Source organism: Leucoraja erinacea, chromosome 13 (genome assembly GCF_028641065.1).
Source record: "Leucoraja erinacea ecotype New England chromosome 13, Leri_hhj_1, whole genome shotgun sequence".
NCBI lineage: Eukaryota > Metazoa > Chordata > Chondrichthyes > Rajiformes > Rajidae > Leucoraja > Leucoraja erinaceus.
Window position 1 is genome coordinate 48405530 of NC_073389.1, and position 25222 is coordinate 48430751.

Consider the following 25222-nt stretch of genomic DNA (forward strand, 5'->3'; position numbering starts at 1 on the left):
TCTGCCTTAAAAATATCCACTTGGCCTCCACGGCCCTCTGTGGCAATGGGTTCCACAGATGAACTAACCTTTGACTAAAGAAGTTCTTCCTCACCTCCTTTCTAAAAGACTACCCTTTAATTCTGAAGCTATGACCTCTGGTCCTAGACTATCTCTAAACCAGTGGAAAAGTCCTTTCCACATCCACTCTATCTATGCCTTTCATTATTCTGTACGTTTCAGTGAGGTCCCCCCTCAACCTTCTAAACTCCAGCGAGTAGAGGCCCAGTGCTGTCAAATGCTCATCATGTGCTAACCCATTCATTCCTGGAATAATTCTTGCAAACCTCCTTGAGGCACTCTCCAGAGCCAGCACATCCTTCCTCAGATATGGGGCCAACATTTGCTCACAGTACTCCAAATACAGCCTGATCAGCGCCTTGCAGAGCCTCAGCATTACATCTCTTCCGACGTTTCAGGTGGGAACCCTTCCTGCAGCTCATTATATTTACTTCGCTGGAAACAGTTGGAGACATCCGTTTTTGTGGACAGTGCTTGTTGCTCTAAATATTTACTTGAGAATCACCAATTTTGAATGACGTGAGTTCGAACCTAACGTTGGACTGGTGACTTGCACAGTGGACTTGATCTTTACTTTAATAAAATTCCAATCTACCACTGGTTAAAGGCAACACAGGTTGTTCCTTAGTCCAACATGTCCACAAATTGTTTTGAGGTTTCATTAAAACATGGTATGCGTAAGATTTGGTTTTATGGCAAGCAGTTGTTAGACACTAATATTCACTGCTGTTTGATTTTGGAATTGCAGTGGCCTTTGGTGAGTGATGCATGACCATAGCAAAAGCTTTAAATTAGGTGTGCAATGCCACATTAAAGCACCATTTTTATTGCTATGAAATGGAACAGGTGTCACTGATTGTGCCAGTTTTAAAGGAGGACACGTTGTTAATTTGATTGTTGATTGATTCTAATTGGCACGGAGAAACAGAGAAGAAACAGGTGCTGATGATGGCAGTACTCTGCAGTCGTACTTGTTAACTGTTTCCTGGCATCTCTCTGTTTGGACTCCAGACCCTAGACCCTAGACTCCCCTCCTACCATCCGGGAGGGGCTACAGGTCTCTCCGTTGCCGGACCAGCAGGTCCAGGAACAGCTTCTTCCCTGCGGCTGTTACATTACTCAACACTGTACCTCGGTGATTGCCAATCACCCCCCACCCCCCCCGGACACTCCTTCCACCAGGGAAAAAAATAATTGCACTACTATGACTGTATGCACGTAAATATATTTATTTATTGCTCATATTCTATGTCGCTCTTCTAGGGAGATGCTAACTGCATTTCGTTGTCTCTGTACTGTACACTGAACAATGGCAATAAAATTTGAATCTGAATCTGAATCTGAGATGGAGCCTCGCTATTCACGTTCAACATGACCCAACTCTCCTCTCACATCCCGTCCACAACACAACATCCAACTTCACTGTCCCCGCACACACAAATGCGCAGACACACACATGCACGCACGAGCACACACACACACAGAACAAATATAGACCAATACAGCGCTTTAACGGGCCCTTCAGCACACAATGTTTGTGACGGACATGATGGGTGCCAAGCCAAACTCTTACCTGCCTGCAGTCATTGGTCTAGTCATTAGTTTATTGTTGTGTATCGAGGTACAGTGAAAAGGTTTGGTTGCTTGCTAACCAGTCAGTGGAATGACAATACACAATTACAATCGCGCTCTCCACAGTGCACAAAATACATGATGAGAGGAATAATCCATATCCCTCCATTCCCTGCACATCCAAAAGCCTCTTAAATGCCACCATCATATCTGCCTCAACCACCACAAAAAAATTAGCCCTGCACATCACCTTTAAGCATTGCCCCTCCCACCTTAAGTCTGCCTTCTAGTCTTTGTTATTTCCACTATGGGAGAAAAGGTTCTGAATATCTACCCTATCTATGCCTCCCATAACTTGATATACTTCAGTCAGGTCTCCCCTTGGCATCCAGTGTTCCAGAGCAAACAAAGCAAGTCTGTCCAATCTCTCCATGTAGTTATTACCTACGAATTCACGCACACTTTTAGTCTGAAGAAATTACATGAAAAAGGAAAAACAAGTTTTGGTGATAAACATCCTAAGCCACAAGGCCTGAAGAGGTGTAGAGTAACTGAGTTCATGGAGCATCACGCCTTCAAGTGTAATGTCTGAAAGTAACTTCAGGTTGAACTGCTGCAGCCCAGAGGACTAATACCGGAGTTTTCTTTAAATGCAATGATCTTACATTCTTTTGTGATCGGGTCATTTTGCATGAATGCACATCAGGTGTGTCCTCTGTGCTGTGAACATACAGTCCTGTTTTCACAGAGCCAACAATGTCTCCACTATGTCTCCCTCTGCTCCCTAATTCTCCCTGTTACTGCCGTGCCCTGCACTTCACCAAATGTCATGTTCCTCTTCTTTTCGTGTCCAACTTGTTACAAATGGTGACTTTGCTGTCATTTTGTTGATGCGTGTCCAAACCCTCAACAATCTTATATGTTTCAATGAGATCTCCTCTCATCCTTCTAAACACCAGAGTGTACAAGCCCAGCTGCTCCATTCTCTCGGCATATGACAGTCCCGCCATCCCGGAAATTAACCTTGTAAACCTACGCTGCACTCCCTCAATAGCAAGAATGTCCTTCCTCAAATTAGGGGACCAAAACTGCACACAATACTCCAGGTGTGGTCTCACTAGGGCTCTGTACAATTGCAGAATGACCTCTTTGCTCCTATATTCGATTCCTCTTGTTATAAAGGCCAACATGCCATTCGCTTTCTTCACTGCCTGCTGTAAAGATGCTAATGGAAAAGAACTTGAATGAAGCATCTGTCCCATGAGCTGACACTTTACATTTTAGATATTTGTTTAAACTGTGACTGCTGATGACAATGTGACAACTGGGGGACATGAAGATCTGGAGTAAACTCCGCGGGTCTGGCGGCGTCTCTGGAGAACATGGACAGATGACGTTTCGGGTCCGGACCCTTCTTCAGACTTTGTGTCCTTTTATTGTAAAGCAACACCTGCAGTTCCTTGTTTCTGCAATGTTACAGCCGGCAGCTTTTACGGCTTTTATTTGAACCGCATTAACAGCCGCTCACTTTTAAGGAGTCGTGTAATTCCCGGCAACTGAGGGACGATAAGGTCAATAAGAGACTGCCAACTTCTAAACTGTTTCAAATCCAGGCAAACACAGGTCAAAATCTGGTGCCTGAAGAAGGGTCTCGACCCGAAATGTCATCCATTCCTTCTCTCCAGAGATGCTGCCTGTCCCTCTGAGTTACTCCAGCTTTTTGTGTCTATCTTCGATTGCAATACATGTTCCATCCTTCTGGTTATGACTTTAAACAAACGGGACAATTTTCACATCTGCTTTATTTTAAATGTGCTTCTTCCACTTTGCACGTCTTAAGATCGCTTGGTTCCATTATTTAAAGGGCATTGGCTTTCTCGCTCCTTAACCACACTTCACGTCAGTAATTCCACGCCTTGGCGGACAAAGAAAAGGTCAGTCCATCCCATTCTCAGCAGCGATATTCATCCAACTATCTACCACAGCAAAGATAGACACACAATGCTGAAGTAACTCAGCGGGACAGGCAGCTTCTCTGGAGAGAAAGGAATGGGTGGCATTTCGGGTCGAGGCCCTTCTTCAGACTTCATTTTGGGGAAGAAAATATTGCGAGTTTTCTATTGGTCTTTGTGCAAAAATAAGGTCATTTTTTTCCCCTCTCAGACGACCTCGCTCCACGTCAGCGAGGAACAAGATAAGTGCCCGTGTAAAACGGTTTCCATCTCTAGATTCACTGCCAGGATCAAGCTTCAAGTCAACTACAGAAGGTTACCCTGCATCACATCTCCATCAATGTCTCGCTTTCTCCTACACCCCATCTCTAGTTAATGAGCCCACACAAACCAACCATTGAGTTGACTTGATGTGACTTGACTGAACTTGACTTCCATTGTCTCCATCCACACTTCACGGCCACCAGCATAATCAAATACAAGCCTCACCCCAGTCACTCCCTCTTCTCTCTCCCATCAGGCAAGAGGTACAGAAGTGTGAAAACACACACCTCCAGATTCAGGAACAATTTCTTCCCCGCCGTCATCATGCAATTGAACCATCCAGCAACAACTAGAGACCGGTCCTGAGCTACTATCTGCATCAATGAAAACCCTTGGACTATCTTTGATCAGACTTTACTGGACTTTATGTTGCACTTAATGTTAGCTAGAATTACTCGCTAGAATTTAGAAGATTGAGGGGGGATCTTATAGAAATTTACAAAATTCTTAAGGGGTTGGACAGGCTAGATACAGGAAGATTGTTCCCGATGTTGGGGAAGTCCAGAACAAGGGGTCACAGTTTAAGGATAAGGGGGAAATATTTTAGGACCGAGATGAGAAAAACATTTTTCACACAGAGAGTAGCGAATCTCTGGAATTCTCTGCCACAGAAGGTAGTCGAGGCCAGTCCATTGGCTATATTTAAGAGGGAGTTAGATGTGGCCCTTGTGGCTAAAGGGATCAGAGGATATGGAGAGGCAGGTACAGGATACTGAGTTGGATGATCAGCCATGATCATATTGAATGGCGGTGCAGGCTCGAAGGGCCGAATGGCCTACTCCTGCACCTATTTTCTATGTTTCTATGTTATTCCCTCTATCCGGTATCTGCACACTGTGGATGGCTGAATTGTAATCATGTGTGGTCTTTCCGCTGACCAGCAACAAACTAGCTGTTTACTGTATCTTGGTGCACGTGACAATAAACCGAACTAAACAAGAATTGGATAAAAAGCAACAATATAGTTGAGGCAGGCAGTGGTGGAGATTTGCGGAATGTGACGTGCAGCTTTCAGAACACAGTGAAGTTTGGAGTCAATTAGTCAACTTACCCACAAAATGTGGATCGGACACTCATGTTTCATAAAACATTATTGAACACCATTCCAGCTCACCACTACTTTAAGTAAGAGAAGACCGTGTTCCCTTAGCCTGGATAGAAATTGAACCAGCACCCAAGAACTCAAAGAATGCCCCTCTAAGCTAAAAAGCACGATATGGATATACCAGATAGATTCTGCCACGCCTTGTGCTGAATTTTGTAACCATGCAGCTCTTATTTTAAATAACGTATCCTATTTCTCAGTTTGGTCAATGTAGCACAACTGCGAAAGAAAAGATTTGCAATAACGACCCTATTTTGAACAGTAGCCTAGTAACTGAACTAGTAATCTGGGGACTTTGGATGTAAATGTGGAGATATATCTGAATCTTAATGCAACATCTGGTAAATATGAATTCAGTTAATTAAATAATCCTAAACTGAAAAAAAAATACCAGTCATGCACTGGTGGTTTGTTGTAAAGCCCATCTGGTTCATTAATGTCTTGAGAGAAGGAACTCTTCTATCATAGAACATAGAACAGTACAGTAGAAACAAGGAACTGCAGATGCTGCTTTACAAACAAAAATACACAGTAAGCAATAAACCAGTCTGAGAAATTCGAAATGTCACCTACCCACTGCACCTGCCGAGTTATGCACTGGTTTACAAACATGAAAATCGACCACAATGTCTGTGAACAAAACATCTCATTGTGAGTATGTGACTCTCAGATTTGTAGTCGAGATGCACTATGGGAGGTTCTAGGACCAGGCCATAGGGTCAGAATAAAAGGATGTACCTTTAGAAAGGAGATGAGGAGGAATTTTTAGTCAGAGGGCAGCGAATCTGTGGAATTCCTTGCCACAGAAGGCTGTGTAGGGCAATTGAATGGATATTTTTAAGGCAGGGATTGACACATTCTTAATTAGTATAGGTGTCAGGGGTTATGGGGAGAAGGCAGGAGAATGGTTGAAATCCGGAGTAGACTTGATGGGCCAAATGGCCTCATTCTGTTCGATAACCTATGAATATATGACATAGAAGTTATTTTGTGTGTTGCTCAACACGATTTTCCTCAGATTAATCATCGATGGACATTAAAATAGGTTGATCCAATGAGGGAATAAGTGAATTATGGGTTTCAGGATCTTTCCGACAGGTGCACCACCCAAAAAAATTGAGGTTATTTTTTCTTCAAAAAATTGATGTTTGCTGATCCAACGGACAAAAGTGATGTCCAGAGATCTTTGAGGTTACTGGAAAACTGCATGCATTTTGTATCTATCTTCGGCAAATACAGCAAACAGCATCTGCAGTTTTTCGACCCGAAGCACCACCCATTCTTTTTCTTCAAAAGATGCTGCTGACCCGTTGAGTTACTCCAGCATTTTGTATCTATCTTCGGCGTACAACAGCATCTGCAGTTTGCAGCGTCTGAAGAATGGTCTTGACCCATTCCTTCTCTCCACAGATGCTGCCTGTCCTGCTGAGTTACTCTAGCTTTTTGTGTCTATCTGCAGTTCCTTCCTACACAAGGTAGATGTCTTTGTGAATTGCATTGGATGTCTGCCTCCATCACTCAAATCCCGAGAGGGATTTTAAGTCACAACTTTCCGACTCACAGTCAAGAATTCTACTGATTGAGCCAAGTTGATTAATGTTAACATGTAAGACATCTGGAAGGAAATAATTAATCTTTTTAAACATTCATTAACGTTTCTCACCCGCACACACAGAGTGGTGAGTGCCTGGAACATGCTGGCTGGGATGATGGTGGAGGCAGATATGATTGTGGCATTTAAGAGACTTTTGGATATACAACGAATGGAGGGATATGGATCATGTGCAGGCAAAGAAGATGAAAGAAGATTGGCATAATGTTCGGAGCAGAAATTGTGAGCCGCAGGGCCTGTTTCTGTACTGCATTGTTCTATGTTTAAGAAGGAACTACAGATGCTGGAAAATCTAAGGTAGACAAAAATGCTGGAGAAACTCAGCGGGTCCAGCAGCATCTATGGAGCGAAGGAAATAGGCAACGTTTCGGGCCGAAACGTTGCCTATTTCCTTCGCTCCATAGATGCTGCTGCACCCGCTGAGTTTCTCCAGCATTTTTGTGTACCTGCACTGTTCTATGTTCTATGCTGTGAAAGGAAGCTGACAGAGTTTCAAGATAATGGTTGATGTTCAATAAGTGCGAGTTCTGGAAAGTTTAAATGAAATGATAACACGGAAACGCAGAGCGTTAATTTCTGGCAGTAACTTTGGTAACAGTTTATTTGATTTCTCCTTTATGGCATTTAAAAAATAATATGGATAATTGACGAGTTATGTTAGTGACTAAGATCTATACCTTACACCCTAAGGGTTGAACCCTACCCTGTATGGGCCATTAGTTTTCATAAGATGTTGTTTGCGGAGAAATAGTACCTTGCAGTAGGTGAGGATGGAGAGGTTGGTGAGCTGTGAGGACTGCAGTCATCTCATCGTGATCGGAGGGATGAATATACTCATAAATACTGTTCCCAGTTAGTTCCACCTGGTAAAGTAAAACACATTCAGAGCATTGTGAAATATACAAACATATCATTTCAGTTTTAAAGATATAGCATGGAAACAGGCCCTTCCTCCCTCCAAGTACATGCCAACAATTAATTACCTGTACACTAGTTCTATGTTCTCCTAATTTTGTATCAAATACACTAGGTACAATTTAGATACGACTAGAAGCCAATTAACTCATAAATCATAGGTACACAAAAATGCTGGAGAAACTCAGCGGGTGCAGCAGCATCTATGGAGCGAAGGAAATAGGCAACGTTTCGGGCCGAAACCCTTCTTCAGACTGATGGGGGCTGGCGGGGAGAAGAAAGGAAAAAGGAGGAGGAGGAATCCGAGGGCTGAGGGATGGGAGGAGACAGCCCGAGGGCTGAGGAAGGGGAGGAGACAGCAAGGGCTAACAAAATTGGGAGAATTCAATGTTCATGCCCGCAGGATGCAGACTCCCCAAGCGGAATATGAGGTGCTGTTCCTCCAATTTCCAGTGTTGCTCGCTCTGGCCATGGAGGAGACCCAGGACAGAGAGGTTGGATGGGGAATGGGAGGGGGAGTTGAAGTGCTGAGCCACCGGGAGGTCAGGTTGGTTATTGCGGACCAAGTGGAGGAGTTCGGCGAAGCGATCGCCCAACCTGCGCTTGGTCTCACCGATGTAAATCATGCCTTTGGGATGTGGGAAGAGACCGGAGCACCCAGAGAAAACCCACGTGATCATAGAGAGAATGTGCAAACTCCACACAGACAATGTCCGTAGTCAGGATCGAACCTTGGTCTCTTCTCGTGTGAGGCAGTGACTGTTCTAAATGTGCTACCGCAGCATCTGATGGTTGGTTGGAAGTTGAAAACATTGTGTAACTACAATGTGGATGTTCCTTCACAGTTGTGGTTGAGGCAGATCGTAATATATAGGGAATTGAACATTTCCCTGCCAAATCTTGGTGAACACCTTGATGGGCAAGATACATTTAGGTCATCCTAAGGCCAGGTAACATGGCCAAATTTAACCACTCCATCTCCAGCCTTTTAATTTATAAATGATGACTGTGGCAAGAATCACAGATGATATGATGGGTGGCACATTGGCACAGTTTCTTGTGGATCAAGTGTCAAATAGGTCTCCATTGGAGATAAAAATCACAGATACAATTTCAAAGAAATTGCCATAGAGGGAGTACAGAGAAGGTTCACCAGACTGAATCCTGGGATGTCAGGATTTTCATATGAAAAAAGACTGGATAGATTCGGCTTGTACTCGCTAGAATTTAGAAGATTGAGGGGGGATCTTATAGAAGCATACAAAATTCTTAAGGGGTTGGACAGGCTAGATACAGGAAGATTGTTCCCGATGTTGGGGAAGTCCAGAACAAGGGGTCACAGTTTAAGGATAAGGAGGAAATCTTTTAGGACCCCAGATGAGAAAAGCATTTTTCACACAGAGAGTGGTGAATCTCTGGAATTCTCTATCACAGAAGGTAGTTGAGGCCAGTTCATTGGCTATATTTAAGAGGGAGTTAGATGTGGCATGTGGCCCTTGTGGCTAAAGGTATCAGGGGGTATGGAGAGAAGGAAGGTACAGGATACTGAGTTGGATGATCAGCCATGATCATATTGAATGGCGGTGCAGGCTCGAAGGGCCGAATGGCCTCCTCCTGCACCTATTTTCTATGTTTCTAAGAAACAATGAGTTATCTCCAGTTGTGGTTAATATTTAGCCGTCAGTCAACATTTCTAACATGGGTTATTGGGTTATCACCCAGTTGCTTTTTTTGTGAGAACTGGTTTTGCACAAATAGGCTCCCATCATTCCTATATTACAACAGTGAATGCATTTGAGAGAAGCATTTTCCTAGCTGTAGGGTCGTTCTTCTGAAAGTGTTATTAAAAGTACTATAAAAAGCACTTATGTATTTTCGCCCTTTGTTTTTTGAATGGAGAAACAAGTCTAGTTCGCAAATCCTTAAAGAACACTAACTATTCTCTGCCAGTCAAAAGCTAAAATTTTCTTTCAAGTAGAAATGCATTACCATGTTTGACATTATACTAAGTTCAACAGGTGGCCGAGAACCAACTTGGCACGATACAACAAATTACTTGCAGCAGAAAGGTGCACCCTTGGGTATAGATTCTCAACTTTGCTTTAAAATTTTGCATTTAGGCTCTTTCCTCAAGTTTGATCAGCCATTTCAATTTAAAACATATGATTCAATCTGGGTTGTGGATATCATGAGCAACTTTGCAAGTTAAATTTATTTTTGGAACATAACTCGTATCTTAAATTCCACTTCCAGTTGAGTTAAATGTTTAAAGCATAATGTATACAGAAATGGCAGCAAATTTCCAATCTTGATTTCACATGAAACTCGCATTTATAGTTTATTGTGCATTTATATAGTTTAAAGTTGAATTTAAAGCTGCACCCTAGTGTAGAAACTTAAGTTTATCATTACAGGAGGTTATTTTGCAGATAACATTATTTGTGCAGTAAAACGCACTATGTCTCTTTTCAAATTCATTCACATAAATTTCCTTCATTGACTGAGTAAAAAGTCTTTACCCGAGGCCTGGAGTCTTTTCCCCCTGAACAGTAGGATGCAGTTTAGTTTTAGGTTTACTTTAGAGACATGGCAAGTAAACAGGCCCTTCAGCCCAACAAGTCCATGCGGACCATCGATCCCACATTCACACTAGTTCCATGTTATCCCACTTTCTCATCCATTCACAACAATTTGGGGGCAATTTACAGAGGCCAATGAATGGACAAGTCTGCTTGTCTTTGGGATGTGGGGGGAAACCAGAGCACCTGGAGAAAACCCATGTGGTCATTGGGGAAATGTGCAAATTCTGCATGGAGAGCACCCAAGCTCAGGACTGAACTGGGTCTCTGGTGCTGTGAGGCAGCAGTTCTACCTGCTGTATCACTGTTTCGAATGTAGTTTCGAGACACAGCATGGAAACAGACTCTTTGACCCATCAGATCCATGTTTCCATCATTCATTTACACTAGTTCTATGTTGTTCCACTTTCTCACTCATCACACTAGAGAGGCAGTTGTAGGCATGGCTTTCTGCTACTTATGCAGTGAATAACTTGTATCCTAGCATCCATTTATCTGCCTTTCCTTCACTGTTCCTTGACACTTTTATCTAAATATCAACATTTTGAAAGCCCACAGCTGTTTTAGTAAATTTGGAAAGAGCACCAGTTGTCGGCTATTGTTGCTGTAAATAATGCTTTACATGCTGCTTTACCATTTTTGCAGCACTCTAAATGGGTGCTAACCAAGACCCCATGAAACTGTGAAAAGAATGAAAATGTTGGAAATACTCCACAGTTGTTGACCTATCATCAGCAACCCAAAGAATCTTCATCAACGTGTTCCATTTATATTTCAGATAAAATAATGTATTTCAGATAAAATGGCACAGAATTGTTTTGCCCCGAGTAGGGGAATGGTTGAGCAGGCTAGGACTCTATTCAGTGGAACGCAGGATGATGAGGAGGTGATCTTATAGTGGTCAACACAATCGTGAGGGGAATGGATCGGGTAAACACAATCTTCTGCCCGGAGTTGCTGAATGAACAGCAAGAGGGACATAAGCTTAAGCAGAAGGGGGGAAAGATTTAATAGAAACCTGAGGGGTAACTTTTTGTCACAAAGGGTGGTGGGTGTATGGAATGAGCTGCCAGAGGAGGTCATTGAGGCAGGCTCACAATGATTGAAAAGCATTTTGACAGATACATGGATAGAATAAGATAGGTCTAGACGGTTAGGAATCAAGCAAGGGACTAGTGTAGATGGGCCAGGTTGGCCGGTGTGGGCTAGTTAGGCTGAAGGGCCTGTTTCCATGCTGTATGTCTGTCTCTATTTACTGTATCTACAGTTTTTGTCTTTTCTATGAAATTCCTGTTGCATTCTGAAGAAAGGTCGTTGGCCTGAAATATGGACGGCCTTTCTCCTTTCACAGTTGCCGGCTGATCTGCTGTGTGACCACCAATCTGTGTGTGTGTGTGTGTGTGTGTGTTTTCCCTCCAAGTTTCAGAATTCCTGCATCTGCCGTCGCTTGCTTTTCTGAAGTATAGTTGGGGAGTTTGTTGATAGTTCATGGGATCATGGAGCTGAAAACATTGCCATTATTACCCCCCCCCCCCCCCCCCCCCCCTTCCCCGCCCGCAGATGCTGGCTAGTCATACGGCCAAAACAGCATGGAAACACATTCTGGTGAATATTTCCAGCATTTTCCGCATTTTTCTCTAAAAAATGCCCGCCACTGGTGACGAGATACACAAAAATGCTGGAGAAACCGTGTTCGGGCAACGTTTCGGGCCGAAACGTTGCCTATTTCCTTCGCTCCATAGATGCTGCTGCACCCGCTGAGTTTCTCCAGCATTTTTGTGTACCTTCGATTTTCCATCTGCAGTTCCTTCTTAAACACTGGTGACGAGATAGTCAGTTTAGTTTATTGCCACGTGTAGCAAGGTACAGTGAAAAGCTTTTGTTGCGTGCTACCCAGTCAGCAGAAAGGCAACACAAGATTACAATCGAGCCATTTACAGTGTATAGATTCATGATAAGGGAATAACGTTTAGTGCAAGGTAAAGCCAGCAAAGTCCGATCAAGGATAGTCCGAGCAAGGGTCACCCAAGAGGTAGATATTAGTTCAGCACCGCTCTCTGGTTGTGGTGGGTGATTCATCTGCCCGATAAGATTCAGATTCAGATTCAGATTCAATTTTAATTGTCATTATCAGTGTACAGTGTACAGTGTACAGTATAGAGACAACAGATAACAGCTATGAAGAAAGTGCCCCAGGATCTGGTAGTTAATAGTAATGAACTAGTTGGTGTAAAATAAGGTTGTTGGAAATCATATCTTTTGTTTTAAACCGTGAAACCTAGCAACTAGATGGAAGCAATGTTTAGAATAAAAGAACATTGCATTCCACCAGAAGGGATTGATACTCGAGTGGAAATGTTGCATGTGTAACCATCTGGCTTGAGATGGTGAGATTTCTTCCAGACACAGAGGCTGAGAAAGGGTTCGGTTTGGAACTAACCCGCAGATCACATTAGCATGTGAAAAGTAAAAAGGCACTTTGATCCTTCATTTCAAAATCTGAGGGTCAAAATAAAGATTGGACAGGTCGCGGCTTAACACCTAGTGTACAAATTATTTTGTTCAATGGGTCAACCGATCAGATTAGGAATCTCTTTTAAAAAAAAACATTAAAATAAAATGAAGCGATGAAAACTGAAGTAAAAATACATGGAAATAAGATGCAGCGTGCAATCGTGGGATTCGAGTAATCTCTCGACTTGCCATGTCTGTAAAATATCGGGCGAGTTTGGGAATATAAACGGCAGCAGAAACGAGTGCCAAGGGAAACGTACATCTGGTGAAAAGCTGCGCATTCTTGAGCGAATTCTCCATCAATGCACCATCAATGTCGGACAAAGTTGGGAGACTGGGGGTCACATTTCGTTCTATTAAATTAAAAAAAAAAATAGGACTTGCGTATTTGTATCAGTGTTATAATTTACAACGGGCAAGTAATTTCGTCCGTCTATATCCTCCTGCAGCCCAAGCACCAGCGGTTCAATTAATTAATAATGTCCACACAAAAGTAAAATAACTAATTTGTTCGGCCCTGTGTTCATTTAATTTTGTCAAAAAATATAGAGGAATTAAAATGCCAGAAAATGTGGAGTTACCACTTGAAAGAGGGACTGAAGATTGAGAGGGAACATTCTTCAAACAGAAAGCTTTTCCAAATATTAGCTCCCCCATTCTTACAATGGATCATCTCCACAATCGGTTATCTGTATTTATTTACATAGAAACATAGAAAGTAGGTGCAGGAGTAGGCCATTCGGCCCCGAGCCTGCACCGCCATTCAATATGATCATGGCTGATCATCCAACTCAGTATCCTGTACCTGCCTTCTCTCCATACCCCCTGATCCCTTTAGCCACAAGGGCCATATCTAACTCCCTCTTAAATATAGCCAATGAACTGGCCTCGACTACATTCTGTGGCAGAGAATTCCAGAGGTTCACCACTCTCTGTGTAAAAAAATCTAACTCCCTCTTAAATATAGCCCTCTTAAATTTTGCAAATTATGCCTACTATATTCTGTTGTTCTGAAGCAAACCTTTTCACATCTCTCGGTTCCCTCTCCCTTTCATTGTCCTATATGGGACACATGACAATAGACTCTCTTGAATCGTGAATCTTGCTTTATTTCTGCGGCAACCCGCTATTTTCTCTGTGTAACATTTTCCTACTGATTATCCAATTGGGGATATTTGCAGGCATGCTTGTCCTATAAGGCTTTTCTTTTTCTTTTTTTCCTGCTTTTGCTGTTCATACATCACATTTTATTTGGCTGCTGTTTTGTTTTGTTTTGATGGGGATGCAATTAACAAATAGATTAACTCTAGCGGTTTACAAAAAACAGCAGTCCCGAAACGCATGCCATGTCCTAATAGACGGTTCCTTACCTGGGACAATCCCAAATGGACGGAGGCGGTTTCTGAAATGTACATGATTTTGCCATCGGAAGCCACTACGAAAACAAAGCCATCTAGAGTCTGAAAGGCGCAGAAAGTAAGAGAGAAATCGCTGTCAGTCAGCGCATTGTACATTAACAGCATGTCTTACTGCACTGGCCACGGCGCAATACAATTATATTAGTCCAATGCAAAAATAGTTCAGTGCGGAGATCAATAATTATATCTCAAATACGAAATTGTCCGTACTAAATGATTTGAGATGTGGAAACATAAAGAAAGCACAGTGGAAATAATTTCTATCCATTACATTAGCTTTCATTGCAAAAGGATTTGAGTATAGGAGCAGGGAGGTTCTACTGCAGTTGCACAGGGTCTTGGTGAGACCACACCTGGAGTATTGCGTACAGTTTTGGTCTCCAAATCTGAGGAAGGACATTATTGCCATAGAGGGAGTGCAGAGAAGGTTCACCAGACTGATTCCTGGGATGTCAGGACTGTCTTATGAAGAAAGACTGGATAGACTTGGTTTATACTCTCTAGAATTTAGGAGATTGAGAGGGGGTCTTATAGAAACTTACAAAATTCTTAAGGGGTTGGACAGGGTAGATGCAGGAAGATTGTTCCCGATGTTGGGGAAGTCCAGGACAAGGGGTCACAGCTTAAGGATAAGGGGGAAATCCTTTGAAACCGAGATGAGAAGAACTTTTTTCACACAGAGAGTGGTGAATCTCTGGAACTCTCTGCCACAGAGGGTAGTTGAGGCCAGTTCATTGGCTATATTTAAGAGGGAGTTAGATGTGGCCCTTGTGGCTAAGGGGATCAGGGGGTATGGAGAGAAGGCAGGTACGGGATACTGAGTTGGATGATCGGCCATGATCATATTGAATGGCGGTGCAGGTTCGAAGGGCCGAATGGCCTACTCCTGCACCTAATTTCTATGTTTCTATGTTTCTATGTTTCTATTCCCGTCACCTGTATTTCTGTAGGAAGGAAATGCAGATGCTGGTTTACATCCAAGATAGACACAAAAAGCTGGAGTAACTCAGTGGGCCAGGCAGCATCTCTGGAGAAAAGGAATAGGTGACGATTCGGGTCGAGACACTTCTTTAGACTGAGAGTCAGGGGAGAGGGAACCGAGAGATGTGAAAAGGTACATCGAGCAAATTAATGAAAGTTATGCAAAAAGGCAGACCAGAGCCAACAACGGTGACCAAGGAAAGGCGGAGCCCACAATGGTCCATTGTTGGCTGCGAGGAAGGTGATAACGATTGATACAAACCCTGAACTACCGTATTTCTGGCCTGTTGCGCTGCCTACTGGTCTGGCCGCTTACACGTATTTACAGAGCAAGCAGACTGGTGGGCAGTACCGCAGTGCATGAAGGAACAGCAGATGCTGGTTTACACCGAAGATAGACACAAAATGCTGGAGTAAACTCAGCGGGACATGCATCATCTATGGAGAGGATGGATGGGTGATGTTTCGGTTCGAGACACTTGTTCTGAACAATCTCCAGAGATGCTGCCTGTCCCGCTGAGTTACTCCAGCATGTTGTGTCTCAAACAAGAGGACATGACTTCAGAATTAAGGGACAGAAGTTTAGGGGTAATATGAGGGGGAACTTCTTTACGCAGAGAGTGGTGGCGGTGTGGAATGAGCTCCCAGTGGAAGTGGTGGAGGCAGGTTCATTAGTATCATTTAAAAATAAATTGGATAGGCATATGGATGAGAAGGGAATGGAGGGTTATGGTACGAATGCAGGCAGGTGGGACTAAGGGGAAAAAATTTGTTCGGCATGGACTTGTAGGGCCGAGATGGCCTGTTTCCGTGCTGTAATTGTTATATGGTTATATGGTTATAGACTGTACTCTACTATAGACTGTACCCTAGGCCTGAAGTACGGGTGGCGTGAAATGCAATGAACACTTTCCTTAAGTTCCGTTACCTGGAGTAAGTGGGATCCTAATTCTCTTGCCATATTGTCGAGGGGACTTACACGGCTAGTCTGTCCCCAAGCGTCTCCCAGACCTGTTAGAGAAACAATATGGTTTCATTAGCAGTTTCCAAACGATTTCAGTTGTTAACTCTAGATGCTGAAAACGACCAGACAGAAACACCATGTTTGATGGATTGATGGCGGTTCGTCAGTTAATTTACCAGTAGACCCTACACATTCTACGGGGGAAAATACTTTGGGGAATTTTCACTCATGTTATTATTTATGGGGCAGTGCGGTGGCGTAGCGGTGGTGTTGCTGCCTCACAGCGCCAGAGACCTGGGTTCGATCCTGACTACGGGTGCTGTCTGTACGGAGTTTGTACGATCTCCCCATGACCTGCGTGGGTTTTCTCCGAGATCTTCGGTTTCCTCCCACACTCCAAAGACTTACAGGTTCGTAGGTTAATTGGTATAAATGTAAAAGTATACCTTGTGTGTGCAGGCTGATGTTAATATGCGAGGATGGCTGGTCGTTGGGACTTGATGGGCCGAAGGACATGTTTCCGCGCTGTTTCTCAAAACTAACAACTACATTTGCCGACACGCGGTGGTTAGTTTCGTTCACCGTATTTCGCTAGAAAATATTTTCTTTTCTCTTTGTTTAACATAGATTCGCAATGCTGCTCCTGAATCTGCTATGGCTCATATATATTCAGTTCAGTCTGAAGAAGGGTTTCGACCCGAAACGTTACTTATCTCCTTCGCTCCATAGATGCTGTTGCACCCGCTGAGTTTCTCCAGCATTTTTGTGTACCTATGGTCATATATATGATCGGTTCTAAGGTACTTTCTTGTCACGTGTTCGAGGTACAGTGGAATTCATGTTTGCTTTCCCGTTCAGTACAAGTATCACGAAGGTACCTCTTAGATAAGGATCTCAGATAGAGTACAAGTGTATAACAAGCGGTAGTATATTGAGGCAGTGTACAGAGTGAGTTTCAGCGGCGTTTCATGCTCTCTATAAATGAATATTTCTCATGCACGTGATATTTATATTGATCCAGCAGCATCTGTAAATTGATTTGATATAGGCAATGTTTCATGTAGGCACCCTTCTTCAGTCGCCTCTCCACACCCTTCCCAGATGCTGCCCGACCAGCTGAGTTCCTCCAGCACTTTGTGTTTTGCTCGAGATTCCACCACCTCCAGTTCCTTGTGTCTCGGTATTTTATTGATGTTAGTTTTAACACGTATGTCTCGTATGGTTGCGTACCTTGTTGGACATATAAGGCTGTAATGTGTTCATGGACGTGTGTATATTAGTTTAGTTTAGTTTACTTTAGTTTAGAGATACAGTGCGGAAACAGTCCCGTTGGCCCACGGAGTCCTCGCCGACCAGCGAGCGCCTGTCCCACTTAGGCGACTTTTTTGGCGAGTGCAGGAGACTCTGCGCTCGCCACATGGTCGCCACATGTTCGCTGGTGGTCTCTGGTGAGTCTCCTTCATGGTCGCGAGGAATTCCCGCATTCTGGGAACTAGTCGCGGCCACAGTATGGTCAACATGTTGAACATTTTTCTGCGACCATGCAGAAAATCGATAATCCTGTAGTCGTAGGTGCAGTTGTAGTGGGGTCGCCATGTAGTTATAGGTAGTCGAGGTAGTCTTAGGTAGTTCTAGTTAAACGCCTTTGCTGACCGATCATTTCCATTGGCTCATTGGGGGAAAAAACGTCAGCACGAGTTTTCAGATCCAAGGATAACGGACCGGTAATGTTAAATGTCCGCCAAACTTCACAGCTGTGTAGCCCTGGCTTATTAAAAGTTGCCTGGCTCTTAAAAGTGCCCCCACTCCTTCTCCTCTCTTCTCACCCCCTTCTCCACTCCTTCTCCTCCCTTCTCACCCCCATCTCCCCTCCCCCCCCTCTTTTAAAGGACTTACCATACACTGTGCTAGCGGTCTTTTAACCTTCCTGTTCATCGCGGTGTGTGTCTGTATCATCTTGGCTTTGCACCGTGTGAATTTCAGACAGAGCTCCCCCGCTTGCCCTGCCCCCCCCCCCCCCCCCCACCCACCCTTGCGATGTGTGTGTGTGTGTGTGTGTGTTCCACTCTGACAGTCGCCGTTCCAGCTCCCGTTTTTTTCCAGGCGAGTACCGGCAACTTGACAGTCGCCGGCAGTGCGCTGAAAAATCGCCTGACTGGGATCATACACTCGGACAATTTACAATTATACCAAGCCAATTAACCTTTGGAGAGTGGGAGGAAACCGCAATTCTCGGAGAAAACCCACGCAGGTCACGGGGTACAAACTCCGTATAGACAGCACCCGTAGTCAGGATCGAACCCGAGTCTCTAGCGCTGTAAGGCAGCAACTCTACCGCTGAGCCACGTTGTGCTGTGCGGTATAGGTGTGATTCACCTCTGTATTTTTTGGTGTTCACTGAGTGCATCTGCGTTTAAAAGGCGAGCGCCTATTGTGAATTCCATCAACCGAACTGTGTCATTAAATCCATTGTCAGAGGGGGAACGCGTGGATCGGAATGCATGTGAAGCGGGATATGTGCTCCATGCTACATTTCATTTAAACTTCAGCTCGAAACCACATTTTTGGTCCATTCCCACTCCGTGCAAAAAATGAATCGACCATTCGAACAGCCCCATCAAACACATCTCTTAGGCCAAAGATGAGCACAGCATGCTGGAGTAACTCAGCGGGTCTCAGCGGCAGCATCTCTAGAGTAAGGGAATAGGTGATGTTGCGGGTCGAGCCCCTTCTTCAGACTGCGAGTCAGGGGAGAGGGAAACAGGAGGTATGAAAAGATACAAAACAAATGAGAACCTAAATTAACTCATCCCCTCGGCGATCTCTCTCTATCCAGCGGTCCCGACGGTTCACGGAGGAATCTGGGCATCAACTGAAAAACATCGGCTGAGATTGTGTTATGTTTTGGGAAAGGGGGAGGGGGGCTGGTGCTGTGCTCTCTCTCTCTTCTATGTTGCTAGACCGCACTAGCTCTCAAACATCGCGGCGCTGCCAGCTGTTAATTTCTGCAGTCACGGACTGGTAGCCCGCATTGCCACAATCCAAATAGCATGGACGTGGCTTTGTAGCCAACAATTCTGCTACAATAACGGGGTTTCATGTTGACTTCGTGTGCGAGATTCTCTATATTACTTCCGAAGAAGTAATTCGGTCTGAAGCAGGGTCGCCTGTCACTCTCCCCCCACAGATGCTGCCTGTCCCGCCGAGTTCCCCCCAACACTTTGTGTTTTGCTCCAGATTCCAGATTCTGCCGCCTCTGACTCTAGAATTACAGTCATAGAGTTATGCCCCTGTCCCGCTTAGGAAACCTGACCGGAAACCTCTGGGGACGTTGCACCCCATCCAAGGTTTCCGTGCGGTTCCCGGAGGTTTTTGTCAGTCTCCCTACCTGCTTCCACTCCCTGCAACCTCCGGCAACCACCTGCAACCTCCGGGAACCGCACGGAAACCTTGGGTGGGGCGCAAAGTCTCCAGAGGTTTCCGTTCAGGTTTCCTAAGTGGGACATGGGGCATTCTTATACAGCGTGCAAACAGGCTCCTCGGCTCAACTTGCCCACGCCGACCAACATGCCCCATCTACACTAGTCTCACCTGCCAGCGTTTGATCCATATCCCTCTAAACCTACCCTATCCATGCACCCGTCTAAATGTTCCTTAAACGTTGCTACAGTGCCTGCCTCAACCTCCTCCTCCAGCAGTTTGTTCTACAAAACCACAACCCTATGTGTAAAAAAGTTACCACTCGAGTCCCTATTCAATCTACCCCCCCCCCCCCCCCTCACCCCTCCCCCCCTCCCCCCCCCCCCCCCCCCCTCAACTATGTCCTCTATGCTACATCGATTTTCGAAGCGAGAGAAAATGGTAGTTAGATTCCATTGAATGGCGGATGCTTCTACATAACTACATGGCCGATGCACAATAATAGATTCTATTCGCATCTGTAGATATACACATTTTAGATATTGGGAGTGAGGATTCCCAAATCTCAATGTTGACTTCTCCCACCAACGCCCGCCCGCAGAGTGCACCCTCAATACTCCTGAACTCGCCCAAGGTTTTTTTTCCACCTCTCCAACACACACGCCCCTCTCCCGCCGAAGGTAGACGCAAAAAGCTGGAGTAACTCAGCGGGACAGGCAGCATCTCCGGAGAGGAAGAACGGGCTGATCAGAAGGGTCTCGACCCGAAACGCCCCCCATTCCTTCTCTCCATTGAGGTGCTGCCTGTCCCGCTGAGTTACTCCAGCTTTTTGTGTCTATATTCGGTTTAAACCAGCATCTGGAGTTCCTCTCTACACATCTCCTCTACCACTAAGACGGACAAGGGCCGTGCGGGCACGAGAAACACCAGCGCCTGCAAGTTTGCCGCAGAAATCCCTCGCAGCTGTGAGCTGGACACCTTGCCGCTGAGCTAAAAAGCCCCGCATAGGAGTTCAAGGATAATTGAAGGACGCGGCTCTCCATCAACTTCCCAGAGGAAACGAAAAAGGGGGCACGGTTGTTGGACAGCGGTAGAGTTGCTACCTTTACAGCGCCAGAGACCCAGGATTAATCATGATTACAGGTGCTTGGCTGTACGAAGTTTGTGCGTTCTCCCCGTGACCCGCGTGGGTTTTCTCCGGGATCTCCGCTTTCCTCTAATACTCCAATACTTGTAGGTTAATTTGCTTCCAGCCGACGGGCTGTTTCTGCGCTGAATCTCTAAACTAAACTAAAACCCACGCGGTCACAGGGAGATCGTATGTTAATCAGGATCGAAACCGGGGCTCAGTCGCTGTTAGGCAGCAACTCTACCGCGGCGCCACTGTGCTGCCCCTGAAAGCGGCCTGATACTGACAGACGAAGTTTCGGGTCGGGACCCTGCATCATACTGAGCGGAGTAAGGAGGTAAAAGCTGGAAACGAGAGGTGGGAGCGGGACAAAACCTGTCAACTTACTCTGCCGTTTAATGTCTACCTTAAGTGATAGGTGACTACAAGTGAGAGAGGGTGAGTGGCAGATATCATGTACCCCACCACTTTGCAAATCAATCCGCTCCCCTCACCTCTATCCACCTATAATTTGCAGTTTCCCCAACCCCACCTCTACTTTTCAGTCTCTACCCCCCCCCCCCCCCCCCCCCCATCCCCCCCCCTCCAATCAGTCTGAAGAAGAATCCCGACCCGTAGCGTTGTCAGTCCATTCCCACCACAGATGCTGCCTGACCCGCCTGAGTTCTTCCGGTACTTTGTGTTTCGCGTTTTCATTGTTTCCGATTGTGGTTTTAAATATCCAAGTAACGTTTATCTTCTGACACAAACATCAGATAATCGTTTGACCCGCGTGTTTCCAGTCTCCCAGTGACTATACATAAGCTAGGCACAGTTTAGTATTGGTGTGGTCTCTATATGTGAACGTTTGTTTTAATGCAGCTTATCAGATTCCGGTTGAATCGTTGAACACCAATGAAAAGATGGGCGGCACGGTGGCGCAGCGGTAGAGCTACTACCTCACAGCACCACAGAACCGGATTCGATCCCGGCTACGGGTGCTGTCTCTGTACGGAGCTTATAAGTTCTCCCCGTGGCCTGCGTGGGGTTTTCTCCGAGATTTTCGGTTTCCTCCCACCCTCCAAAGACGCACAGGTTTGACTTGGTACACATGTAAAATTGTCCCTAGTATCTGTTGGGTCGTGTTAATGTGCGGGGATTGCTGGTCGGTACGGACTAGGTGGGCCGATGGCCCTGTTTCCGCTCCGTATCTCTATAAACGAAATTAACATGGGATGTGATGTCCCTGATTGTCAACTCTAAAACAGCACAACCTACAACCCCACAACCTCTAGATAGACACAAAATGATGGAGTAACTCTGCGGAGGTAGTCAAAAATGCTGGAGAAACTCAGCAGGTGCAGCAGCATCTACGGAGCTAAGGACATAGGCAACGTTTCGGGCCGAAACCCTTCTTCAGACCCTTCTTCAGAGTAACTCAGCGGGATAGGCAGCATCTCCGGAGAGAAGGGATGGGTGCCGTTTCGGGTCGAGACCCCCCAAGTACAAGGGGGAAACTTTAGACAACAGAGAGAGAGAGATAAAGAACAAAGCGCCCATAGATGTTTCTATATTATGATCGCACTCTGAAGACCAATAATGTTATTGGATTGCGGAGGTGCTGCAGACTACTCTAACCTGAATAATTTAATGGGAAGGTGATTTGTTTGCTTCAGATCATAAGATCTGCTGTGACCATTATGTTGCTCCCATTTGTATCTCCTTCCACGTTACTTGACGCAAACCCAACGGTCTTGCGCGATTTTTCTTGGTTCCGGTTCTTGTTTGTTGTTTAATGACTCCTGCCTTCCAACGCCTCGCTTGATTCCCCAACCACAGCCTCTCCCACTAAGTACTCATGCAAAACCGGCGACATGCGGTTTTCTTGGCTCTCTAATTTATTTCCAAAGTCAGTTGGAAGTCAAACCTCTTCTGTCACCGCAGACGCTGCCTGGCCTGCTAAACATTGTCAGAATCCTTTGGATTTCATTCGTATTTCCTTCACCGGGACTATTTTGCACGCTTGTTCTCCCGGCCTAATTAACCAACACCGCCGAAGAAGAAACGTGTAGCAAGGAGCTGCAGATGCTGGTTTACACCGAAGACAGACACAAAGTGCTGGAGTAACTCAGCGGGTCAAGCAGCATCTCTGGAGAGAACGAATAGGCGATGATCGGGGTGGGAACATTTCTTCAGTCTGAAGAAGGGTTCCTACGCGCGACGTCACCCATCCCTTGGGACTAGCCAAGAGGGACAAATTGATCGGCGATGACTTGTGATCCATCTCTATATATAGAAACTTCTAAAAATAACCATATATAGAAAAGAAAGTATCTTATTCGTCTTTTTAGCCACATAATTAACCTGTCTTGCTCCTTTTTACAGATGGAGGGCTTAAGTTGAAATAGAGTTGGCTACGAAACGCAATTTAAAAAAAAATGCTTTTCCTGAATGCAATTTAGGAATCAGTGCCCTGTCTACCTTTTCAAACAAATTACATTCCAATTCATATTTTTTTTTTGTTTCACCAAAGTTGGCAACTCCCTGCTTTTGCACCCCCATTTTTCTATCTCCTCAATAAAACAGGAACCTTGCATTCCAATTCAACGATGATATAATGCTCCTACATTTCTGCCTACAATTTAAATGATTAATTATATGTTCTTATTTGTATTTCATGGGCTGAAGTGTATGTAGCTGCTGCCATACGTTCTGTTTAAACGGGATGTAGTACATCATTTACAGGTGTTTTACAGCTCATCTGGTTTCATCTTAACATTTAGGGATACAAAGTTGTGATCTGAGATTGCAAAACAGTGTCGGAAAACGATACAATTTATTCGATAAATTAACTGATGTTATAATGCAGTATCAAAAAAACCCAAACACAAAACATTATTCCCTCCGCTGGTGTAGGAAGTGAGAATGTTGCAGGTTCGGGAAATTAATTCATATGATTTCTATCATCTATGATACAGAAAAATTCTCTGCCATTGGCAATAGAGCATCCAATACTTCCTGCAAACTGAAAATGAATCATTGATTTTAGAAACAATTCAGATCTAGAAGGGTATAACCTTTAGGTCTGCCCATCCCCTTCCCACCATCGAAGGGATTTACCGGAGTCGCTGCCTCAAAATCAGAGACCCCCACACCCTGACCACATACTCATTTCACCCTTGCCATCGGGAAGATGGTACAGGATCCTGAAAACTGTAGCGCCCAGGTTTAGCAACTGCTTCTTCCCTACAGCCATTCGGCTATTAAACGTTACAACCTCAAATAAGCTCCGAACAAAAAAAAAAGACTATTATTGTTATTGTTGCACTATTATTATTTGTTTGTTATTGTGTGTACGTATGTGTGCGTGCGTATATATATATATATATATATATATATATATATATATATAATTGTGGTCCCCATGTTTGTATACACATATTGTTGACCCATCCTACCAACAACTTGAGAGCGGTCGTGAACTACTATCCACCTCATTGGAGACCCTCGGACAATCTTTGATCAGACATTCCTAACTTTATCTTGCACTAAGCTTTGTAATCATGTATTGCCTTTCCGCTTACTTGCTAGCTCGCAACAAAAGCGTTTCACTGTACCCTCGGTACACGTGATAATAAATCAAACTAAATTCAAATGTCTCAGTAGTAGCCCAGCCATTATTCTCTGCTCCAAACTCCACCAACATATTTTCCGCTGATTGAAGCCCTCAGAACTGAATATACCACACCAGACCTAATGAGATCGCAGGTCAGCGGTAATATAATGTTCATCACATGAAACACAAATAATGGCATCATAACATCTTCTCATTTTGATACAATTTTACATTCACTAGCCTATTACAATGTTCTTTTCACCCATCCGTCGCTCAGTGTCATCAACGCATTTAAACAAATTGTTCTCTATTCCTTTATATAATTTATGAATATCAGCACGTCACGGAGTGCCATCTGGTGCCAAATAGCATATACTAACTGGCCCAATGTCTACTTAATGAATCCTCTCATCCTCTATCTGAGTCAATATGTTGCCTATATAGGACATGGAACCGGAGGCCACCATTTTTTTTGGACCCTATATAGAGTCATAGAGTCACAGTCCAACAGCGTGGAAACAAGCTCTTCACCCCACACTTGCCCACACCGGCCAACATATCCCATCTATACTAATCCTATCTGTCTAAATGTTTCTCAAATATATATCTATCATTTAGATATAAATATATATAAATATATATATATATATATAATATATCAACACACACACACACACACACACACACACACACACACACACACACACACACACACACACAACACACACATGCACACACACACACACACACACACACACACACAACATGCAAACACACGCACATACACACACACACACACACACACACACACACACACACACACACACACAACATGCACACACACACACACACACACACACACACACACACACACACACACACACACACACACACACACACACACACACACACACACACACACACACACACACACACACACACACACACACACACACACACACACACACACACACACACACACTATATATATATGCCTACAGTGCCCTCCATAATGTTTGGGACAAAGATCCATCATTTATTTATTTGCCTCTGTGCTCCACAATTTGAGATTTGTAATAGAA

At 44.5% G+C, this 25222-nt stretch overlaps 1 protein-coding gene across 1 annotated transcript in view; it reads right to left on the bottom strand.

Annotated features, from left to right (window-relative positions):
• The window catches only part of sim2 (SIM bHLH transcription factor 2), an 89919-nt gene that overhangs the window by 36753 nt on the left and 27944 nt on the right, over window positions 1–25222 (bottom strand). The window contains exons 2-4 of the mRNA XM_055645183.1: window positions 15961–16043; window positions 14004–14093; window positions 7380–7488 (exon numbers count right to left, since the gene is read on the bottom strand). Of these exons, the coding sequence (XP_055501158.1) occupies window positions 7380–7488; window positions 14004–14093; window positions 15961–16043 (282 nt within the window). The remainder of the gene's footprint in view (window positions 1–7379; window positions 7489–14003; window positions 14094–15960; window positions 16044–25222) is intronic.